General features: G+C 44.0%; 3 protein-coding genes across 9 annotated transcripts; all 3 read right to left on the bottom strand.

Annotated features, from left to right (window-relative positions):
* Positions 1–1,278: 1,278 nt before the first annotated feature.
* LOC308692969 (uncharacterized protein) lies at positions 1,279–4,381 on the bottom strand. The gene is made up of 4 exons (XM_081369637.1): positions 4,014–4,381; positions 3,074–3,205; positions 2,667–2,804; positions 1,279–2,411 (listed from the first exon to the last, which is right to left on the bottom strand). Exons 1-4 carry the CDS (start codon positions 4,096–4,098, stop codon positions 1,483–1,485), a joined length of 1,284 nt encoding a protein of 427 aa, XP_081225763.1. The 5' UTR covers positions 4,099–4,381; the 3' UTR covers positions 1,279–1,482.
* Positions 4,382–8,506: 4,125 nt separating this feature from the next.
* LOC308692949 (uncharacterized protein) lies at positions 8,507–11,527 on the bottom strand. 6 transcript variants are annotated; one of them, XM_081369586.1, is made up of 4 exons: positions 11,156–11,527; positions 10,216–10,347; positions 9,809–9,946; positions 8,507–9,553 (listed from the first exon to the last, which is right to left on the bottom strand). In XM_081369586.1, the coding sequence occupies exons 1-4, from the start codon at positions 11,238–11,240 to the stop codon at positions 8,625–8,627; spliced, it is 1,284 nt and encodes a 427-aa protein (XP_081225712.1). In that variant the 5' UTR covers positions 11,241–11,527; the 3' UTR covers positions 8,507–8,624. The 6 variants fall into 6 exon arrangements, with proteins under 6 accessions (XP_081225712.1, XP_081225717.1, XP_081225715.1 ...); XM_081369591.1 differs by having other exon boundaries at positions 8,537–9,355; positions 11,156–11,471; XM_081369589.1 differs by having other exon boundaries at positions 8,540–9,421; positions 11,156–11,508.
* A 3,948-nt stretch (positions 11,528–15,475) lies between these two features.
* LOC308692948 (uncharacterized protein) lies at positions 15,476–18,626 on the bottom strand. 2 transcript variants are annotated; one of them, XM_081369585.1, is made up of 5 exons: positions 18,253–18,602; positions 17,313–17,444; positions 16,906–17,043; positions 15,862–16,650; positions 15,667–15,807 (listed from the first exon to the last, which is right to left on the bottom strand). In XM_081369585.1, exons 1-5 carry the CDS (start codon positions 18,335–18,337, stop codon positions 15,755–15,757), a joined length of 1,197 nt encoding a protein of 398 aa, XP_081225711.1. In that variant the 5' UTR covers positions 18,338–18,602; the 3' UTR covers positions 15,667–15,754. The 2 variants fall into 2 exon arrangements, with proteins under 2 accessions (XP_081225710.1, XP_081225711.1); XM_081369584.1 differs by having other exon boundaries at positions 15,476–16,650; positions 18,253–18,626.
* Positions 18,627–22,691: the final 4,065 nt, after the last annotated feature.

Raw genomic sequence — 22,691 nt, 5'->3', positions numbered from 1 at the left:
TGGGAAGAGCACAGCAAGAGATTAGGGAAGGTTTCCTTGAACCCTGGACCCTCAGATTAAAAGTCTGATGCTCTACCATTTGAGCTAGCTGGGCTTTTGCCAGGGAACAGCCACTCCAGGGATATAACAGCACTTTCTCCTTAAAGTGTTCATGCTTTGTCAGCTTAAAGTTTGTGGTATTAAAGGATGAAGACCACAATTTATAAAGGGACGAGAGAGATAGGCTGCTCCTTCCAAAGCTAGGAACACTGCCATTGAAAGAGTGGAGTTTTTTTCATGGCATGTTGCTAACTCTAAGGTGGTTTCGACAAAAGAGCAATTGGGACATAATGAGTAGGTTTCTGTTTGACTTTTCTAAGAGAGAACGAATGCAACATTTCAAAACACTAATATCCAAGATTCTCCATAAAATGTAATGCGGCGTCTCTTGAGCTGCACAACATGAAGGCCATGAAGTTGTCGGGGGATGCCAAAGCCATTGTTCCGACAGCCTGAATAGAATGGCCAAAATCACATATGATCTGGGCCTTTTGAAACGATGCCCACTTCAGGCTTGAAAAGAGCCCAATGTCCGTGTTAGAAGAAAAAAAAAAGCAGCTCGTTCAAAGCTCCTAGATGTCACAATTCCTGTCGCAAACAGACGAAGAGCCACACAGTCGGCAGGGTTCAAACCTGCGCGGGGAGACCCCAATGGATTTCAAGTCCATCGCCATAACCTCTCAGCCACGACTACTGCAGTGCATCGTGCACACAGCAGCAACTGAACGTTACCCCAGATAGCCGTGCAGTGTGAAAAGAACAGTGACCCGACTACTTTGAAAATTGTGCAGTGTGAACTCGGCATTACAGGCATTCAGAACTCATTTGGTCGCAGGTAACTAAAGGGATCATCTGTTAATAGGCTTGAAGTTGCAACTTCCTAAAATAAAACGACCACTAGAAGACAATTTCACTAAAATGCTTCAGAATGCAGAAGACTATTGGTCAATAGACAATACTGGTTGAAACGTCACAGAATTCATAGAATTGTTCGTCCAATCATTGCATTTGGATTCAGACGTTTCCATGTCAACACCATCAACGCCGAAATGAATCTGCATCAGTCAGGTGGTACAACTAGAGCACTGCAAGTTGTTTACGTTCATTATCACTGTAATGTTATGCATTTTAGACATGAGGCAATTTAGTGCAGTCTTTCAACCTGTGACACGTTACAGACTCTACTGTGTGCGTTCAAGCATTTTGAAAGAGGCGTGGCTTTGGAGAGTTGGATCTCACGCATTGATTCCAATGAGCCATTATGTGAGAGAACAGCCAAACTAACACTGGAATACAAAAATCGAATTCCTTGTTTTCCCACTTTAAAAAAAAGAAAAAAGAAAAAGAAAGGAAATGGTCTTACAAGTGTGAGATTTATTTGGTGATAAACAGGGAAAACAACATACATCCAATGGTTAAATCAGCACTGCATGCATAGACACATTAATTATGGCCAGGACATTGGCCATAAGGGTCAGTTGGCTTGGGAGGTTCGGCTGCAGGCTTCATTGGAGGCGCTGCAGGCTTCACAGGAGGCTTCGGGGGTTCGCCTGCAGGCTTCATTGGAGGCTTGGGCGGTTCGGCCACAGGCTTCACAGGAGGCTTCGGGGGTTCGCCTGCAGGCTTCATTGGAGGCTTGGGCGGTTCAGCCACAGGCTTCATTGGAGGCTTGGGCGGTTCGGCCACAGGCTTCACAGGAGGCTTCGGGGGTTCGCCTGCAGGCTTCATTGGAGGCTTGGGCGGTTCAGCCACAGGCTTCATTGGAGGCTTCGGGGGTTCGGCCGCAGGCTTCATTGGAGGCTTCGGGGGTTCGGCCGCAGGCTTCACTGGAGGCTTCGGGGGTTCCACTGCAGGCGTCACTGGCAGTTCGTCTAAAGGCTCCGAAGGTTCGGTAGAAGGCTCCGGCAGTTCAGCAGAAGGCTCCGGCATTTCTGTAGAAGGCTCCGGCAGTTCGGTAGAAGGCTCCGGCTCTTCGGTAAAAGGCTCCGGCTCTTCGGTAGAAGGCTCCACTGGAGGCTTTGGAGGTTCAGCTGCAGGCTTTCCTGGAGGCTTTGGAGGTTCAGCTGCAGGCTTTCCTGGAGGCTTTGGAGGTTCGGCTGCAGGCTTTCCTGGAGGCTTTGGAGGTTCGGCTGCAGGCTTTCCTGGAGGCTTTGGAGGTTCGGCTGCAGGCTTCCCTGGAGGCTTTGGAGGTTCGGCTGCAGGCTTCCCTGGAGGCTTTGGAGGTTCGGCTGCAGGCTTCCCTGGAGGCTTTGGAGGCTCGGCTGCAGGCTTCCCTGGAGGCTTTGGAGGTTCAACTGCAGGCTTCACTGGAGGCCTCGGCGGTTCGGCTGCAGGCTTTCCTGGAGGCCTCGGCGGTTCGGCTGCAGGCTTCACTGGATAGATACAGATCGTCAACTTCAGTCAGTCCGTTTAGAGGCATTCAGTCTCAGATACAGCACAAAACCCAAATACCAAGTTTTACACCTCTTAATTATTAATCATGATCGTATTATTAATCATATGAATTAATTTTGTAAAGCCATCCTGTGCTATTGGCTGAATACTTTTTACATTGAGAACGATTAATTATAAAACAAGACAAACTGAAATGAGGAAGCTGACCCAAACCCTAATATAATAACAAATACCTGCAAATGGATCCATACACTGATGTCCACATCCATTGCTGCAGCATTTCTCATTGTTCGGACAGTCACTGTCATAGTAACACAACTCTGTACACATTCCTGCTCCAGACTTTGTGCTTGGACACTCCCCTGCCTTTGCTGTTATAGAGACACATGACAGAGAAACCACATCACTGAATACTGAATGTCTCATACACTGCATGAAAGAAAATAAAAAAATAGATGATCGTAGGAGGATTTACCGGAATATTCAGTCCATCTACTTCATAGTTTCACGTTTAGTTCAATATGTTACTCGCTGTTTCTTTGCAATTATTTGTGAAACTTGCTAGCAATTCCTGAGTGAAAACTTTTTCAGGGTTTTTTTCCTGGAAGACGTATAGCATGCATCAATAATTAAAACTCACTGAAAACAGGCGGCACACACGCGGACCCACAGGGAAATTGACAGCATTTGTGTCCTCCAGAGCAGTCTCTATCAGAAGTGCAATCTCGTCGGGAGGGCACGACCGTCAGCATCGCCGGACACTGACCAGACACTACAGAAGAGGATCATTAGGGGAGACCAGGAAGTGCTGTAATAGTTTGCTTCAGCATTTGCAAGTCAGGGGTTTTGCAATAAGTCTCAAACTTTGTAATATTCACACATTTATCTGCTTCAAGTCAAGTAGCTTAGAAATCTACCATTTTTCACTAAACCGCATCAATCAGTTTCAAAGACTGAGAGTGAAGTTACAACCTACCCCACTGTAGTAGAGGGAGTAATAGTGCAATGCTGATAGAAAGCATTGACATCAGTTAATTTGTTGTATACAAATTTACTGGTGTACATCTTCAAAAATGATGCCATCCCCATGACCACCCTCATTTCCGTTTAAGCATTTTAATAAGCTACTCAACAGAAAACAGAACAAATATAAAAACCCACTATATATGTAAAATGCAGAGTTATCGGCTATAATTAGCTCCCCACGTTATATTGTAGGCTTATGCATTTCTTAAAACAAACCAAAAAAGACTTTAGGCAAAAGTTTAAACTCAGGATTGATACAGTCCGGTAACAATTTTGCAGCCATATTATAAGACTAATGTGCGTGCTTAACAGTAAACAAAAGTGCCCATTAGTGATTATGTGGGTTTTACTTGTACAATGAAAAATGCATAAACTTATGACAGTTTGCATATTTATACTTTGCTTATTAAAACTAAACCAACATACAAAGATGAACTTCCACTTGACGTCTGTACTGTATTTTTGCAAGCAGATGTGTCGGAAATCAAATTTTGTAAGGCACTTTATTTATGCACTTCTTCGGGCTGCGTAATGAAGCTAAAAGAACTTCTCACCTAGGACTCCAGCGTCTGTTGTGCTTAAACAAGCAGACAGACACAATAAAACAGCACTAAACGAGCAGTACACTTGAGCTGTCATCCTCTCGACCTGCAATCTCAAAATCAACTCTGCTGCTGGAAGATGCACTGAATTAGTGAGTCAGGAGGGGCGGACAGCAAGGACCACAAAACTACAAAGAAAGACCCCTGTTGCTGCATCAAAATATCAGCTGAAACCCACAACAAACGCTACCAAAAGAGTTTAAAACACTTTTTGAAAATACATTTTTAAAGGGGGTCTGGGTAACTCTAACCCTAATGAAAATCACTTGCCTGCAGCTTTCTAATATAGCCTAATCTTGAAGACCTTGATTAGCTTGTTCAGGTGTGTTTGATTAGGGTTGGACGTCGTAATAATTACCGTAATTAGGAGATGATTGATTGTTTTTATGGCAACACTATCAACGGCAAATGAATCTGCAGTGGTCAGGTGGTACAGCGATCACGTGGTACAAGTCGGAGTTCTACCACAAGTTACAAGTTGTAATTAAGACTAAACTCCTACACCTAAACTCTCCAGGAAATGGATCTCTACTGGAGACGGGCATAAATCTGCATTGAACATCAAGAGACAAAGGGGCATGTCTAGAATTTGAATCTGAATTTTTCAATTGCTGATTGACTTGCCATGTAAATCCATGCAAGTAATTATGAATGAAAACAATGTTTCCAGCCACTGTAGTGAATATAGTGGAATACACAGCCATGGTTATATCATAGCCAATTTAATATTGGATGGTTTCGTATGGATTGCATAATCAGATAATATTTGTTCACTCAAGCTTTCTATAGACATATTTCTTATCGTGACCGAGGCAAGTAGCCTACAGAGTTTTGGTTCATTTCTGTGACGGAGACCGAGACGGCAGAAAGCGCACCCTGTTTGTTTTCTTTATTTTACAAAAGCACAACATTTAATTGTTATTGTGAGTGTACATAAGTAAAAGTTTGTTCGCGTTTGTCGAATGCTAATTTAAAGGGGGCCTATTATGCAAAATTCACTTTTGCATGCTGTTTGGACATAAATGTGTGTTGGCAGTGTGTGTACACAACCACCCAATAGTGATAAAAATCCACTCACTCCTTTTTTATTAATCCCCATAAATCATCAGCAGTGTCTCCCAACGACCTGTTTTCAGATTGCGACTTTAGTGACGTCACTAAAGCCACAGGCCCCGCCCACGAGTGTTGACAGACACTGCAGTTTTAACATAGACCCGCCCTGATCGAGTTCACAGCGAGTTGTACACATCCGCCATTGCTGCACTGACGAGAATGTCTCCTAAGCGTTGTAGGTGTTGTGTGGCTGGATGTATTAATCCACATAGCTCTCTCTCTATTTACTCCCGACATCTGAGGCAGACGCTGAAGACGTGGTGGAATTATTTTGTTTTCAAAGAAAATGCTCCCTCAACTCTACCGATATTCGTTTATGTCCTTACGCACATCTTATGCTGTGTTTACTCAGCTCTTACAGTGATTTTCTGGAGTAAAACTGACGCTTCATCTTTTGTGTGATGTACAATAAACTTTACTACACTCATCTGTATATTTTTGATCATCATTCGGACCTGGTCCGAAACAGCATACTTTACAGTGGTATGTAAGTTAGTATGTAGTGGATGCATACAAGCAGATGACAAATACGTTATAACCGTAATTAAACTAAACTATACCTGTTCCATCTCCATACAGCACTCTGACTCTGTAGGCATTATTGTCCGACTCCGAGTCGAAATGAACACCGTTACTGAGAGTTTCTGATATTATCATCATTCCGTGAGATGAAATTGTCCTGAGACTGAGCGCGAGCTCATGAAGCTCCGCCCCCTTTGCCGTGCAGCAGCAGCTTATTTGCATTTAAAGGGCACACACCAAAAAGTGACAATTTAAACATGCTGTTAAAAAAGGATCTGTTGGGTATTTTGAGCTAAAACTTCACATACACACTCTGGGGACATCAGAAATTCATTTTGCATCTTGTCCCCTTTAACATGCCCGAAATAAAATCAGATTTTAGAAGAATTTGTTGCGCCACTCGGACAGGTGTGCCAAAACACTGATTTATAAACTAACGACGTCTTCGCCTACACCAAAAACCTGCTCACTTCAGGCTTGAAAAGAGATGTGGGTTGCCCAATTTTCCGTTTTAGAGAAAAAAGGAGTTTGTACAAAGCTCCTGGATGTCACAATTCCTGTCGCAAACAGACAAAGTGACAAGGAGCCACGTAGTCGGCAGGGTTCGAACCTGCGCGGGGAGACCCCAATGGATTTCAAGTCCATCGCCTTAACCTCTCGGCCACGACTACTCCCACCAGTGAGTCACATGCTCAGAGAACACCGGGGCCAACTATCAATGTGGATGGCGAAAATATTGTGTTGGCAACAACGTCAGTTCAACAACGTCTTCACCTACACGAAAAGATGCCATCATCCGGATTTGGACTGGGGATGCTGCGGGCACAACGCAGAGTACTAAATGCTATACAGAGAAAGCAATCTTTCCACTTGCCCCGGGCCTGCACATACAGAGTCAACGGCAAGCTTCAGCTCAGTTCTCTCAAAGTCCCCCACCACCGCTTGCTTAGACAGTAGGGACTTTAAGCAACAGCCTCTGGTGGAACGGCATTCTGTCGTTCTATTGCGCATGCGTGACATTAACTGCTACCTCGCGACGTTCTACTGTAACCGTCTACCACGGGAGAACAGCTGATTTGCCGTAGTCGTTACTACGTGACAGATTAAGAATATTAATGTTATGTTTTAGGTTATGTGGCATTGTAATCGTTTCTGTATATCATTAAATGCCAAAAGCAACCCTTCTCTTCCTTTTTAAAATCACTTCCTTTTTTTGTATTATGTCTGATGATTAAATTACCCCTATGCCATCCTCTTTACTGTCGCTTAGTGATCTTTGCGCTCTTTAGCTCTTTGCCATTGCCGGAACGGCAGTGTTGGGCAATCCACAGCTGTTGCTTAAAGTCCCTAGTAACCAAGCATTACAGCAGGCAAAACACCACCAAATGCTGGGAAATAACCCCGGCACATCTTATCTTGAAGAGGAAGACCACCTCTCTCAAAGGCTGGGAAGAGCACAGCAAGAGATTAGGGAAGGTTTCCTTGAACCCTGGACCCTCAGATTAAAAGTCTGATGCTCTACCATTTGAGCTAGCTGGGCTTTTGCCAGGGAACAGCCACTCCAGGGATATAACAGCACTTTCTCCTTAAAGTGTTCATGCTTTGTCAGCTTAAAGTTTGTGGTATTAAAGGATGAAGACCACAATTTATAAAGGGACGAGAGAGATAGGCTGCTCCTTCCAAAGCTAGGAACACTGCCATTGAAAGAGTGGAGTTTTTTTCATGGCATGTTGCTAACTCTAAGGTGGTTTCGACAAAAGAGCAATTGGGACATAATGAGTAGGTTTCTGTTTGACTTTTCTAAGAGAGAACGAATGCAACATTTCAAAACACTAATATCCAAGATTCTCCATAAAATGTAATGCGGCGTCTCTTGAGCTGCACAACATGAAGGCCATGAAGTTGTCGGGGGATGCCAAAGCCATTGTTCCGACAGCCTGAATAGAATGGCCAAAATCACATATGATCTGGGCCTTTTGAAACGATGCCCACTTCAGGCTTGAAAAGAGCCCAATGTCCGTGTTAGAAGAAAAAAAAAAGCAGCTCGTTCAAAGCTCCTAGATGTCACAATTCCTGTCGCAAACAGACGAAGAGCCACACAGTCGGCAGGGTTCAAACCTGCGCGGGGAGACCCCAATGGATTTCAAGTCCATCGCCATAACCTCTCAGCCACGACTACTGCAGTGCATCGTGCACACAGCAGCAACTGAACGTTACCCCAGATAGCCGTGCAGTGTGAAAAGAACAGTGACCCAACTACTTTGAAAATTGTGCAGTGTGAACTCGGCATTACAGGCATTCAGAACTCATTTGGTCGCAGGTAACTAAAGGGATCATCTGTTAATAGGCTTGAAGTTGCAACTTCCTAAAATAAAACGACCACTAGAAGACAATTTCACTAAAATGCTTCAGAATGCAGAAGACTATTGGTCAATAGACAATACTGGTTGAAACGTCACAGAATTCATAGAATTGTTCGTCCAATCATTGCATTTGGATTCAGACGTTTCCATGTCAACACCATCAACGCCGAAATGAATCTGCATCAGTCAGGTGGTACAACTAGAGCACTGCAAGTTGTTTACGTTCATTATCACTGTAATGTTATGCATTTTAGACATGAGGCAATTTAGTGCAGTCTTTCAACCTGTGACACGTTACAGACTCTACTGTGTGCGTTCAAGCATTTTGAAAGAGGCGTGGCTTTGGAGAGTTGGATCTCACGCATTGATTCCAATGAGCCATTATGTGAGAGAACAGCCAAACTAACACTGGAATACAAAAATCGAATTCCTTGTTTTCCCACTTTAAAAAAAAGAAAAAAGAAAAAGAAAGGAAATGGTCTTACAAGTGTGAGATTTATTTGGTGATAAACAGGGAAAACAACATACATCCAATGGTTAAATCAGCACTGCATGCATAGACACATTAATTATGGCCAGGACATTGGCCATAAGGGTCAGTTGGCTTGGGAGGTTCGGCTGCAGGCTTCATTGGAGGCGCTGCAGGCTTCACAGGAGGCTTCGGGGGTTCGCCTGCAGGCTTCATTGGAGGCTTGGGCGGTTCGGCCACAGGCTTCACAGGAGGCTTCGGGGGTTCGCCTGCAGGCTTCATTGGAGGCTTGGGCGGTTCAGCCACAGGCTTCATTGGAGGCTTGGGCGGTTCGGCCACAGGCTTCACAGGAGGCTTCGGGGGTTCGCCTGCAGGCTTCATTGGAGGCTTGGGCGGTTCAGCCACAGGCTTCATTGGAGGCTTCGGGGGTTCGGCCGCAGGCTTCATTGGAGGCTTCGGGGGTTCGGCCGCAGGCTTCACTGGAGGCTTCGGGGGTTCCACTGCAGGCGTCACTGGCAGTTCGTCTAAAGGCTCCGAAGGTTCGGTAGAAGGCTCCGGCAGTTCAGCAGAAGGCTCCGGCATTTCTGTAGAAGGCTCCGGCAGTTCGGTAGAAGGCTCCGGCTCTTCGGTAGAAGGCTCCGGCTCTTCGGTAGAAGGCTCCACTGGAGGCTTTGGAGGTTCAGCTGCAGGCTTTCCTGGAGGCTTTGGAGGTTCAGCTGCAGGCTTTCCTGGAGGCTTTGGAGGTTCGGCTGCAGGCTTTCCTGGAGGCTTTGGAGGTTCGGCTGCAGGCTTTCCTGGAGGCTTTGGAGGTTCGGCTGCAGGCTTTCCTGGAGGCTTTGGAGGTTCGGCTGCAGGCTTCCCTGGAGGCTTTGGAGGTTCGGCTGCAGGCTTCCCTGGAGGCTTTGGAGGCTCGGCTGCAGGCTTCCCTGGAGGCTTTGAAGGCTCGGCTGCAGGCTTCCCTGGAGGCTTTGGAGGTTCAACTGCAGGCTTCACTGGAGGCCTCGGCGGTTCGGCTGCAGGCTTCACTGGATAGATACAGATCGTCAACTTCAGTCAGTCCGTTTAGAGGCATTCAGTCTCAGATACAGCACAAAACCCAAATACCAAGTTTTACACCTCTTAATTATTAATCATGATCGTATTATTAATCATATGAATTAATTTTGTAAAGCCATCCTGTGCTATTGGCTGAATACTTTTTACATTGAGAACGATTAATTATAAAACAAGACAAACTGAAATGAGGAAGCTGACCCAAACCCTAATATAATAACAAATACCTGCAAATGGATCCATACACTGATGTCCACATCCATTGCTGCAGCATTTCTCATTGTTCGGACAGTCACTGTCATAGTAACACAACTCTGCACACATTCCTGCTCCAGACTTTGTGCTTGGACACTCCCCTGCCTTTGCTGTTATAGAGACACATGACAGAGAAACCACATCACTGAATACTGAATGTCTCATACACTGTATGAAAGAAAATAAAAAAATAGATGATCGTAGGAGGATTTACCGGAATATTCAGTCCATCTACTTCATAGTTTCACGTTTAGTTCAATGTGTTACTCGCTGTTTCTTTGCAATTATTTGTGAAACTTGCTAGCAATTCCTGAGTGAAAACTTTTTCAGGGTTTTTTTCCTGGAAGACGTATAGCATGCATCAATAATTAAAACTCACTGAAAACAGGCGGCACACACGCGGACCCACAGGGAAATTGACAGCATTTGTGTCCTCCAGAGCAGTCTCTATCAGAAGTGCAATCTCGTCGGGAGGGCACGACCGTCAGCATCGCCGGACACTGACCAGACACTACAGAAGAGGATCATTAGGGGAGACCAGGAAGTGCTGTAATAGTTTGCTTCAGCATTTGCAAGTCAGGGGTTTTGCAATAAGTCTCAAACTTTGTAATATTCACACATTTATCTGCTTCAAGTCAAGTAGCTTAGAAATCTACCATTTTTCACTAAACCGCATCAATCAGTTTCAAAGACTGAGAGTGAAGTTACAACCTACCCCACTGTAGTAGAGGGAGTAATAGTGCAATGCTGATAGAAAGCATTGACATCAGTTAATTTGTTGTATACAAATTTACTGGTGTACATCTTCAAAAATGATGCCATCCCCATGACCACCCTCATTTCCGTTTAAGCATTTTAATAAGCTACTCAACAGAAAACAGAACAAATATAAAAACCCACTATATATGTAAAATGCAGAGTTATCGGCTATAATTAGCTCCCCACGTTATATTGTAGGCTTATGCATTTCTTAAAACAAACCAAAAAAGACTTTAGGCAAAAGTTTAAACTCAGGATTGATACAGTCCGGTAACAATTTTGCAGCCATATTATAAGACTAATGTGCGTGCTTAACAGTAAACAAAAGTGCCCATTAGTGATTATGTGGGTTTTACTTGTACAATGAAAAATGCATAAACTTATGACAGTTTGCATATTTATACTTTGCTTATTAAAACTAAACCAACATACAAAGATGAACTTCCACTTGACGTCTGTACTGTATTTTTGCAAGCAGATGTGTCGGAAATCAAATTTTGTAAGGCACTTTATTTATGCACTTCTTCGGGCTGCGTAATGAAGCTAAAAGAACTTCTCACCTAGGACTCCAGCGTCTGTTGTGCTTAAACAAGCAGACAGACACAATAAAACAGCACTAAACGAGCAGTACACTTGAGCTGTCATCCTCTCGACCTGCAATCTCAAAATCAACTCTGCTGCTGGAAGATGCACTGAATTAGTGAGTCAGGAGGGGCGGACAGCAAGGACCACAAAACTACAAAGAAAGACCCCTGTTGCTGCATCAAAATATCAGCTGAAACCCACAACAAACGCTACCAAAAGAGTTTAAAACACTTTTTGAAAATACATTTTTAAAGGGGGTCTGGGTAACTCTAACCCTAATGAAAATCACTTGCCTGCAGCTTTCTAATATAGCCTAATCTTGAAGACCTTGATTAGCTTGTTCAGGTGTGTTTGATTAGGGTTGGACGTCGTAATAATTACCGTAATTAGGAGATGATTGATTGTTTTTATGGCAACACTATCAACGGCAAATGAATCTGCAGTGGTCAGGTGGTACAGCGATCACGTGGTACAAGTCGGAGTTCTACCACAAGTTACAAGTTGTAATTAAGACTAAACTCCTACACCTAAACTCTCCAGGAAATGGATCTCTACTGGAGACGGGCATAAATCTGCATTGAACATCAAGAGACAAAGGGGCATGTCTAGAATTTGAATCTGAATTTTTCAATTGCTGATTGACTTGCCATGTAAATCCATGCAAGTAATTATGAATGAAAACAATGTTTCCAGCCACTGTAGTGAATATAGTGGAATACACAGCCATGGTTATATCATAGCCAATTTAATATTGGATGGTTTCGTATGGATTGCATAATCAGATAATATTTGTTCACTCAAGCTTTCTATAGACATATTTCTTATCGTGACCGAGGCAAGTAGCCTACAGAGTTTTGGTTCATTTCTGTGACGGAGACCGAGACGGCAGAAAGCGCACCCTGTTTGTTTTCTTTATTTTACAAAAGCACAACATTTAATTGTTATTGTGAGTGTACATAAGTAAAAGTTTGTTCGCGTTTGTCGAATGCTAATTTAAAGGGGGCCTATTATGCAAAATTCACTTTTGCATGCTGTTTGGACATAAATGTGTGTTGGCAGTGTGTGTACACAACCACCCAATAGTGATAAAAATCCACTCACTCCTTTTTTATTAATCCCCATAAATCATCAGCAGTGTCTCCCAACGACCTGTTTTCAGATTGCGACTTTAGTGACGTCACTAAAGCCACAGGCCCCGCCCACGAGTGTTGACAGACACTGCAGTTTTAACATAGACCCGCCCTGATCGAGTTCACAGCGAGTTGTACACATCCGCCATTGCTGCACTGACGAGAATGTCTCCTAAGCGTTGTAGGTGTTGTGTGGCTGGATGTATTAATCCACATAGCTCTCTCTCTATTTACTCCCGACATCTGAGGCAGACGCTGAAGACGTGGTGGAATTATTTTGTTTTCAAAGAAAATGCTCCCTCAACTCTACCGAAATTCGTTTATGTCCTTACGCACATCTTATGCTGTGTTTACTCAGCTCTTACAGTGATTTTCTGGAGTAAAACTGACGCTTCATCTTTTGTGTGATGTACAATAAACTTTACTACACTCATCTGTATATTTTTGATCATCATTCGGACCTGGTCCGAAACAGCATACTTTACAGTGGTATGTAAGTTAGTATGTAGTGGATGCATACAAGCAGATGACAAATACGTTATAACCGTAATTAAACTAAACTATACCTGTTCCATCTCCATACAGCACTCTGACTCTGTAGGCATTATTGTCCGACTCCGAGTCGAAATGAACACCGTTACTGAGAGTTTCTGATATTATCATCATTCCGTGAGATGAAATTGTCCTGAGACTGAGCGCGAGCTCATGAAGCTCCGCCCCCTTTGCCGTGCAGCAGCAGCTTATTTGCATTTAAAGGGCACACACCAAAAAGTGACAATTTAAACATGCTGTTAAAAAAGGATCTGTTGGGTATTTTGAGCTAAAACTTCACATACACACTCTGGGGACATCAGAAATTCATTTTGCATCTTGTCCCCTTTAACATGCCCGAAATAAAATCAGATTTTAGAAGAATTTGTTGCGCCACTCGGACAGGTGTGCCAAAACACTGATTTATAAACTAACGACGTCTTCGCCTACACCAAAAACCTGCTCACTTCAGGCTTGAAAAGAGATGTGGGTTGCCCAATTTTCCGTTTTAGAGAAAAAAGGAGTTTGTACAAAGCTCCTGGATGTCACAATTCCTGTCGCAAACAGACAAAGTGACAAGGAGCCACGTAGTCGGCAGGGTTCGAACCTGCGCGGGGAGACCCCAATGGATTTCGAGTCCATCGCCTTAACCTCTCGGCCACGACTACTCCCACCAGTGAGTCACATGCTCAGAGAACACCGGGGCCAACTATCAATGTGGATGGCGAAAATATTGTGTTGGCAACAACGTCAGTTCAACAACGTCTTCACCTACACGAAAAGATGCCATCATCCGGATTTGGACTGGGGATGCTGCGGGCACAACGCAGAGTACTAAATGCTATACAGAGAAAGCAATCTTTCCACTTGCCCCGGGCCTGCACATACAGAGTCAACGGCAAGCTTCAGCTCAGTTCTCTCAAAGTCCCCCACCACCGCTTGCTTAGACAGTAGGGACTTTAAGCAACAGCCTCTGGTGGAACGGCATTCTGTCGTTCTATTGCGCATGCGTGATATTAACTGCTACCTCGCGACGTTCTACTGTAACCGTCTACCACGGGAGAACAGCTGATTTGCCGTAGTCGTTACTACGTGACAGATTAAGAATATTAATGTTATGTTTTAGGTTATGTGGCATTGTAATCGTTTCTGTATATCATTAAATGCCAAAAGCAACCCTTCTCTTCCTTTTTAAAATCACTTCCTTTTTTTGTATTTTGTCTGATGATTAAATTACCCCTATGCCGTCCTCTTTACTGTCGCTTAGTGATCTTTGCGCTCTTTAGCTCTTTGCCATTGCCGGAACGGCAGTGTTGGGCAATCCACAGCTGTTGCTTAAAGTCCCTAGTAACCAAGCATTACAGCAGGCAAAACACCACCAAATGCTGGGAAATAACCCCGGCACATCTTATCTTGAAGAGGAAGACCACCTCTCTCAAAGGCTGGGAAGAGCACAGCAAGAGATTAGGGAAGGTTTCCTTGAACCCTGGACCCTCAGATTAAAAGTCTGATGCTCTACCATTTGAGCTAGCTGGGCTTTTGCCAGGGAACAGCCACTCCAGGGATATAACAGCACTTTCTCCTTAAAGTGTTCATGCTTTGTCAGCTTAAAGTTTGTGGTATTAAAGGATGAAGACCACAATTTATAAAGGGACGAGAGAGATAGGCTGCTCCTTCCAAAGCTAGGAACACTGCCATTGAAAGAGTGGAGTTTTTTTCATGGCATGTTGCTAACTCTAAGGTGGTTTCGACAAAAGAGCAATTGGGACATAATGAGTAGGTTTCTGTTTGACTTTTCTAAGAGAGAACGAATGCAACATTTCAAAACACTAATATCCAAGATTCTCCATAAAATATAATGCGGCGTCTCTTGAGCTGCACAACATGAAGGCCATGAAGTTGTCGGGGGATGCCAAAGCCATTGTTCCGACAGCCTGAATAGAATGGCCAAAATCACATATGATCTGGGCCTTTTGAAACGATGCCCACTTCAGGCTTGAAAAGAGCCCAATGTCCGTGTTAGAAGAAAAAAAAAAAGCAGCTCGTACAAAGCTCCTAGATGTCACAATTCCTGTCGCAAACAGACGAAGAGCCACACAGTCGGCAGGGTTCGAACCTGCGCGGGGAGACCCCAATGGATTTCAAGTCCATCGCCATAACCTCTCAGCCACGACTACTGCAGTGCATCGTGCACACAGCAGCAACTGAACGTTACCCCAGATAGCCGTGCAGTGTGAAAAGAACAGTGACCCGACTACTTTGAAAATTGTGCAGTGTGAACTCGGCATTAAGAACTCATTTGGTCGCAGGTAACTAAAGGGATCATCTGTTAATAGGCTTGAAGTTGCAACTTCCTAAAATAAAACGACCACTAGAAGACAATTTCACTAAATGCTTCAGAATGCAGAAGACTATTGGTCAATAGACAATACTGGTTGAAACGTCACAGAATTCATAGAATTGTTCGTCCAATCATTGCATTTGGATTCAGACGTTTCCATGTCAACACCATCAACGCCGAAATGAATCTGCATCAGTCAGGTGGTACAACTAGAGCACTGCAAGTTGTTTACGTTCATTATCACTGTAATGTTATGCATTTTAGACATGAGGCAATTTAGTGCAGTCTTTCAACCTGTGACACGTTACAGACTCTACTGTGTGCGTTCAAGCACTTTGAAAGAGGCGTGGCTTTGGAGAGTTGGATCTCACGCATTGATTCCAATGAGCCATTATGTGAGAGAACAGCCAAACTAACACTGGAATACAAAAATCTAATTCCTTGTTTTCCCACTTTAAAAAAAAAGAAAAAAGAAAAAGGAAGTGGTCTTACAAGTGTGAGATTTATTTGGTGATAAACAGGGAAAACAACATATATCCAATGGTTAAATCAGCACTGCATGCATAGACACATTAATTATGGCCAGGACATTGGCCATAAGGGTCAGTTGGCTTGGGAGGTTCGGCTGCAGGCTTCATTGGAGGCGCTGCAGGCTTCACAGGAGGCTTCGGGGGTTCGCCTGCAGGCTTCATTGGAGGCTTGGGCGGTTCGGCCACAGGCTTCACAGGAGGCTTCGGGGGTTCGCCTGCAGGCTTCATTGGAGGCTTGGGCGGTTCAGCCACAGGCTTCATTGGAGGCTTCGGGGGTTCGGCCGCAGGCTTCATTGGAGGCTTCGGGGGTTCGGCCGCAGGCTTCATTGGAGGCTTCGGGGGTTCGGCTGCAGGCTTCATTGGAGGCTTCGGGGGTTCGGCTGCAGGCTTCACTGGAGGCTTCGGGGGTTCCACTGCAGGCGTCACTGGCAGTTCGTCTAAAGGCTCCGAAGGTTCGGTAGAAGGCTCCGGCAGTTCAGCAGAAGGCTCCGGCATTTCTGTAGAAGGCTCCGGCAGTTCGGTAGAAGGCTCCAGCTCTTCGGTAGAAGGCTCCGGCTCTTCGGTAGAAGGCTCCACTGGAGGCTTTGGAGGTTCAGCTGCAGGCTTTCCTGGAGGCTTTGGAGGTTCAGCTGCAGGCTTTCCTGGAGGCTTTGGAGGTTCGGCTGCAGGCTTTCCTGGAGGCTTTGGAGGTTCGGCTGCAGGCTTTCCTGGAGGCTTTGGAGGTTCGGCTGCAGGCTTCCCTGGAGGCTTTGGAGGTTCGGCTGCAGGCTTCCCTGGAGGCTTTGGAGGCTCGGCTGCAGGCTTCCCTGGAGGCTTTGGAGGCTCGGCTGCAGGCTTCCCTGGAGGCTTTGGAGGTTCAACTGCAGGCTTCACTGGAGGCCTCGGCGGTTCGGCTGCAGGCTTTCCTGGAGGCCTCGGCGGTTCGGCTGCAGGCTTCACTGGATAGATACAGATCGTCAACTTCAGTCAGTCCGTTTAGAGGCATTCAGTCTCAGATACAGCACAAAACCCAAATACCAAGTTTTACACCTCTTAATTATTAATCATGATCGTATTATTAATCATATGAATTAATTTTGTAAAGCCATCCTGTGCTATTGGCTGAATACTTTTTACATTGAGAACGATTAATTATAAAACAAGACAAACTGAAATGAGGAAGCTGACCCAAACCCTAATATAATAACAAATACCTGCAAATGGATCCATACACTGATGTCCACATCCATTGCTGCAGCATTTCTCATTGTTCGGACAGTCACTGTCATAGTAACACAACTCTGCACACATTCCTGCTCCAGACTTTGTGCTTGGACACTCCCCTGCCTTTGCTGTTATAGAGACACATGACAGAGAAACCACATCACTGAATACTGAATGTCTCATACACTGTATGAAAGAAAATAAAAAAATAGATGATCGTAGGAGGATTTACCGGAATATTCAGTCCATCTACTTCATAGTTTCACGTTTAGTTCAATGTGTTACTCGCTGTTTCTTTGCAATTATTTGTGAAACTTGCTAGCAATTCCTGAGTGAAAACTTTTTCAGGGTTTTTTTCCTGGAAGACGTATAGCATGCATCAATAATTAAAACTCACGGAAAACAGGCGGCACACACGCGGACCCACAGGGAAATTGACAGCATTTGTGTCCTCCAGAGCAGTCTCTATCAGAAGTGCAATCTCGTCGGGAGGGCACGACCGTCAGCATCGCCGGACACTGACCAGACACTACAGAAGAGGATCATTAGGGGAGACCAGGAAGTGCTGTAATAGTTTGCTTCAGCATTTGCAAGTCAGGGGTTTTGCAATAAGTCTCAAACTTTGTAATATTCACACATTTATCTGCTTCAAGTCAAGTAGCTTAGAAATCTACCATTTTTCACTAAACCGCATCAATCAGTTTCAAAGACTGAGAGTGAAGTTACAACCTACCCCACTGTAGTAGAGGGAGTAATAGTGCAATGCTGATAGAAAGCATTGACATCAGTTAATTTGTTGTATACAAATTTACTGGTGTACATCTTCAAAAATGATGCCATCCCCATGACCACCCTCATTTCCGTTTAAGCATTTTAATAAGCTACTCAACAGAAAACAGAACAAATATAAAAACCCACTATATATGTAAAATGCAGAGTTATCGGCTATAATTAGCTCCCCACGTTATATTGTAGGCTTATGCATTTCTTAAAACAAACCAAAAAAGACTTTAGGCAAAAGTTTAAACTCAGGATTGATACAGTCCGGTAACAATTTTGCAGCCATATTATAAGACTAATGTGCGTGCTTAACAGTAAACAAAAGTGCCCATTAGTGATTATGTGGGTTTTACTTGTACAATGAAAAATGCATAAACTTATGACAGTTTGCATATTTATACTTTGCTTATTAAAACTAAACCAACATACAAAGATGAACTTCCACTTGACGTCTGTACTGTATTTTTGCAAGCAGATGTGTCGGAAATCAAATTTTGTAAGGCACTTTATTTATGCACTTCTTCGGGCTGCGTAATGAAGCTAAAAGAACTTCTCACCTAGGACTCCAGCGTCTGTTGTGCTTAAACAAGCAGACAGACACAATAAAACAGCACTAAACGAGCAGTACACTTGAGCTGTCATCCTCTCGACCTGCAATCTCAAAATCAACTCTGCTGCTGGAAGATGCACTGAATTAGTGAGTCAGGAGGGGCGGACAGCAAGGACCACAAAACTACAAAGAAAGACCCCTGTTGCTGCATCAAAATATCAGCTGAAACCCACAACAAACGCTACCAAAAGAGTTTAAAACACTTTTTGAAAATACATTTTTAAAGGGGGTCTGGGTAACTCTAACCCTAATGAAAATCACTTGCCTGCAGCTTTCTAATTTAGCCTAATCTTGAAGACCTTGATTAGCTTGTTCAGGTGTGTTTGATTAGGGTTGGACGTCGTAATAATTACCGTAATTAGGAGATGATTGATTGTTTTTATGGCAACACTATCAACGGCAAATGAATCTGCAGTGGTCAGGTGGTACAGCGATCACGTGGTACAAGTCGGAGTTCTACCACAAGTTACAAGTTGTAATTAAGACTAAACTCCTACACCTAAACTCTCCAGGAAATGGATCTCTACTGGAGACGGGCATAAATCTGCATTGAACATCAAGAGACAAAGGGGCATGTCTAGAATTTGAATCTGAATTTTTCAATTGCTGATTGACTTGCCATGTAAATCCATGCAAGTAATTATGAATGAAAACAATGTTTCCAGCCACTGTAGTGAATATAGTGGAATACACAGCCATGGTTATATCATAGCCAATTTAATATTGGATGGTTTCGTATGGATTGCATAATCAGATAATATTTGTTCACTCAAGCTTTCTATAGACATATTTCTTATCGTGACCGAGGCAAGTAGCCTACAGAGTTTTGGTTCATTTCTGTGACGGAGACCGAGACGGCAGAAAGCGCACCCTGTTTGTTTTCTTTATTTTACAAAAGCACAACATTTAATTGTTATTGTGAGTGTACATAAGTAAAAGTTTGTTCGCGTTTGTCGAATGCTAATTTAAAGGGGGCCTATTATGCAAAATTCACTTTTGCATGCTGTTTGGACATAAATGTGTGTTGGCAGTGTGTGTACACAACCACCCAATAGTGATAAAAATCCACTCACTCCTTTTTTATTAATCCCCATAAATCATCAGCAGTGTCTCCCAACGACCTGTTTTCAGATTGCGACTTTAGTGACATCACTAAAGCCACAGGCCCCGCCCACGAGTGTTGACAGACACTGCAGTTTTAACATAGACCCGCCCTGATCGAGTTCACAGCGAGTTGTACACATCCGCCATTGCTGCACTGACGAGAATGTCTCCTAAGCGTTGTAGGTGTTGTGTGGCTGGATGTATTAATCCACATAGCTCTCTCTCTATTTACTCCCGACATCTGAGGCAGACGCTGAAGACGTGGTGGAATTATTTTGTTTTCAAAGAAAATGCTCCCTCAACTCTACCGAAATTCGTTTATGTCCTTACGCACATCTTATGCTGTGTTTACTCAGCTCTTACAGTGATTTTCTGGAGTAAAACTGACGCTTCATCTTTTGTGTGATGTACAATAAACTTTACTACACTCATCTGTATATTTTTGATCATCATTCGGACCTGGTCCGAAACAGCATACTTTACAGTGGTATGTAAGTTAGTATGTAGTGGATGCATACAAGCAGATGACAAATACGTTATAACCGTAATTAAACTAAACTATACCTGTTCCATCTCCATACAGCACTCTGACTCTGTAGGCATTATTGTCCGACTCCGAGTCGAAATGAACACCGTTACTGAGAGTTTCTGATATTATCATCATTCCGTGAGATGAAATTGTCCTGAGACTGAGCGCGAGCTCATGAAGCTCCGCCCCCTTTGCCGTGCAGCAGCAGCTTATTTGCATTTAAAGGGCACACACCAAAAAGTGACAATTTAAACATGCTGTTAAAAAAGGATCTGTTGGGTATTTTGAGCTAAAACTTCACATACACACTCTGGGGACATCAGAAATTCATTTTGCATCTTGTCCCCTTTAACATGCCCGAAATAAAATCAGATTTTAGAAGAATTTGTTGCGCCACTCGGACAGGTGTGCCAAAACACTGATTTATAAACTAACGACGTCTTCGCCTACACCAAAAACCTGCTCACTTCAGGCTTGAAAAGAGATGTGGGTTGCCCAATTTTCCGTTTTAGAGAAAAAAGGAGTTTGTACAAAGCTCCTGGATGTCACAATTCCTGTCGCAAACAGACAAAGTGACAAGGAGCCACGTAGTCGGCAGGGTTCGAACCTGCGCGGGGAGACCCCAATGGATTTCGAGTCCATCGCCTTAACCTCTCGGCCACGACTACTCCCACCAGTGAGTCACATGCTCAGAGAACACCGGGGCCAACTATCAATGTGGATGGCGAAAATATTGTGTTGGCAACAACGTCAGTTCAACAACGTCTTCACCTACACGAAAAGATGCCATCATCCGGATTTGGACTGGGGATGCTGCGGGCACAACGCAGAGTACTAAATGCTATACAGAGAAAGCAATCTTTCCACTTGCCCCGGGCCTGCACATACAGAGTCAACGGCAAGCTTCAGCTCAGTTCTCTCAAAGTCCCCCACCACCGCTTGCTTAGACAGTAGGGACTTTAAGCAACAGCCTCTGGTGGAACGGCATTCTGTCGTTCTATTGCGCATGCGTGACATTAACTGCTACCTCGCGACGTTCTACTGTAACCGTCTACCACGGGAGAACAGCTGATTTGCCGTAGTCGTTACTACGTGACAGATTAAGAATATTAATGTTATGTTTTAGGTTATGTGGCATTGTAATCGTTTCTGTATATCATTAAATGCCAAAAGCAACCCTTCTCTTCCTTTTTAAAATCACTTCCTTTTTTTGTATTTTGTCTGATGATTAAATTACCCCTATGCCGTCCTCTTTACTGTCGCTTAGTGATCTTTGCGCTCTTTAGCTCTTTGCCATTGCCGGAACGGCAGTGTTGGGCAATCCACAGCTGTTGCTTAAAGTCCCTAGTAACCAAGCATTACAGCAGGCAAAACACCACCAAATGCTGGGAAATAACCCCGGCACATCTTATCTTGAAGAGGAAGACCACCTCTCTCAAAGGCTGGGAAGAGCACAGCAAGAGATTAGGGAAGGTTTCCTTGAACCCTGGACCCTCAGATTAAAAGTCTGATGCTCTACCATTTGAGCTAGCTGGGCTTTTGCCAGGGAACAGCCACTCCAGGGATATAACAGCACTTTCTCCTTAAAGTGTTCATGCTTTGTCAGCTTAAAGTTTGTGGTATTTAAGGATGAAGACCACAATTTATAAAGGGACGAGAGAGATAGGCTGCTCCTTCCAAAGCTAGGAACACTGCCATTGAAAGAGTGGAGTTTTTTTCATGGCATGTTGCTAACTCTAAGGTGGTTTCGACAAAAGAGCAATTGGGACATAATGAGTAGGTTTCTGTTTGACTTTTCTAAGAGAGAACGAATGCAACATTTCAAAACACTAATATCCAAGATTCTCCATAAAATGTAATGCGGCGTCTCTTGAGCTGCACAACATGAAGGCCATGAAGTTGTCGGGGGATGCCAAAGCCATTGTTCCGACAGCCTGAATAGAATGGCCAAAATCACATATGATCTGGGCCTTTTGAAACGATGCCCACTTCAGGCTTGAAAAGAGCCCAATGTCCGTGTTAGAAGAAAAAAAAAAGCAGCTCGTTCAAAGCTCCTAGATGTCACAATTCCTGTCGCAAACAGACGAAGAGCCACACAGTCGGCAGGGTTCAAACCTGCGCGGGGAGACCCCAATGGATTTCAAGTCCATCGCCATAACCTCTCAGCCACGACTACTGCAGTGCATCGTGCACACAGCAGCAACTGAACGTTACCCCAGATAGCCGTGCAGTGTGAAAAGAACAGTGACCCGACTACTTTGAAAATTGTGCAGTGTGAACTCGGCATTACAGGCATTCAGAACTCATTTGGTCGCAGGTAACTAAAGGGATCATCTGTTAATAGGCTTGAAGTTGCAACTTCCTAAAATAAAACGACCACTAGAAGACAATTTCACTAAAATGCTTCAGAATGCAGAAGACTATTGGTCAATAGACAATACTGGTTGAAACGTCACAGAATTCATAGAATTGTTCTTCCAATCATTGCATTTGGATTCAGACGTTTCCATGTCAACACCAACGCCGAAATGAATCTGCATCAGTCAGGTGGTACAACTAGAGCACTGCAAGTTGTTTACGTTCATTATCACTGAAATGTTATGCATTTTAGACATGAGGCAATTTAGTGCAGTCTTTCAACCTGTGACACGTTACAGACTCTACTGTGTGCGTTCAAGCATTTTGAAAGAGGCGTGGCTTTGGAGAGTTGGATCTCACGCATTGATTCCAATGAGCCATTATGTGAGAGAACA

The sequence above is a fragment of the Scardinius erythrophthalmus genome (assembly GCF_964197995.2).
Source record: "Scardinius erythrophthalmus genome assembly, chromosome: 6".
In the NCBI taxonomy this organism is placed as follows: Eukaryota; Metazoa; Chordata; class Actinopteri; order Cypriniformes; family Leuciscidae; genus Scardinius; species Scardinius erythrophthalmus.
This window is presented reverse-complemented; position numbering and strand designations above follow the sequence as displayed.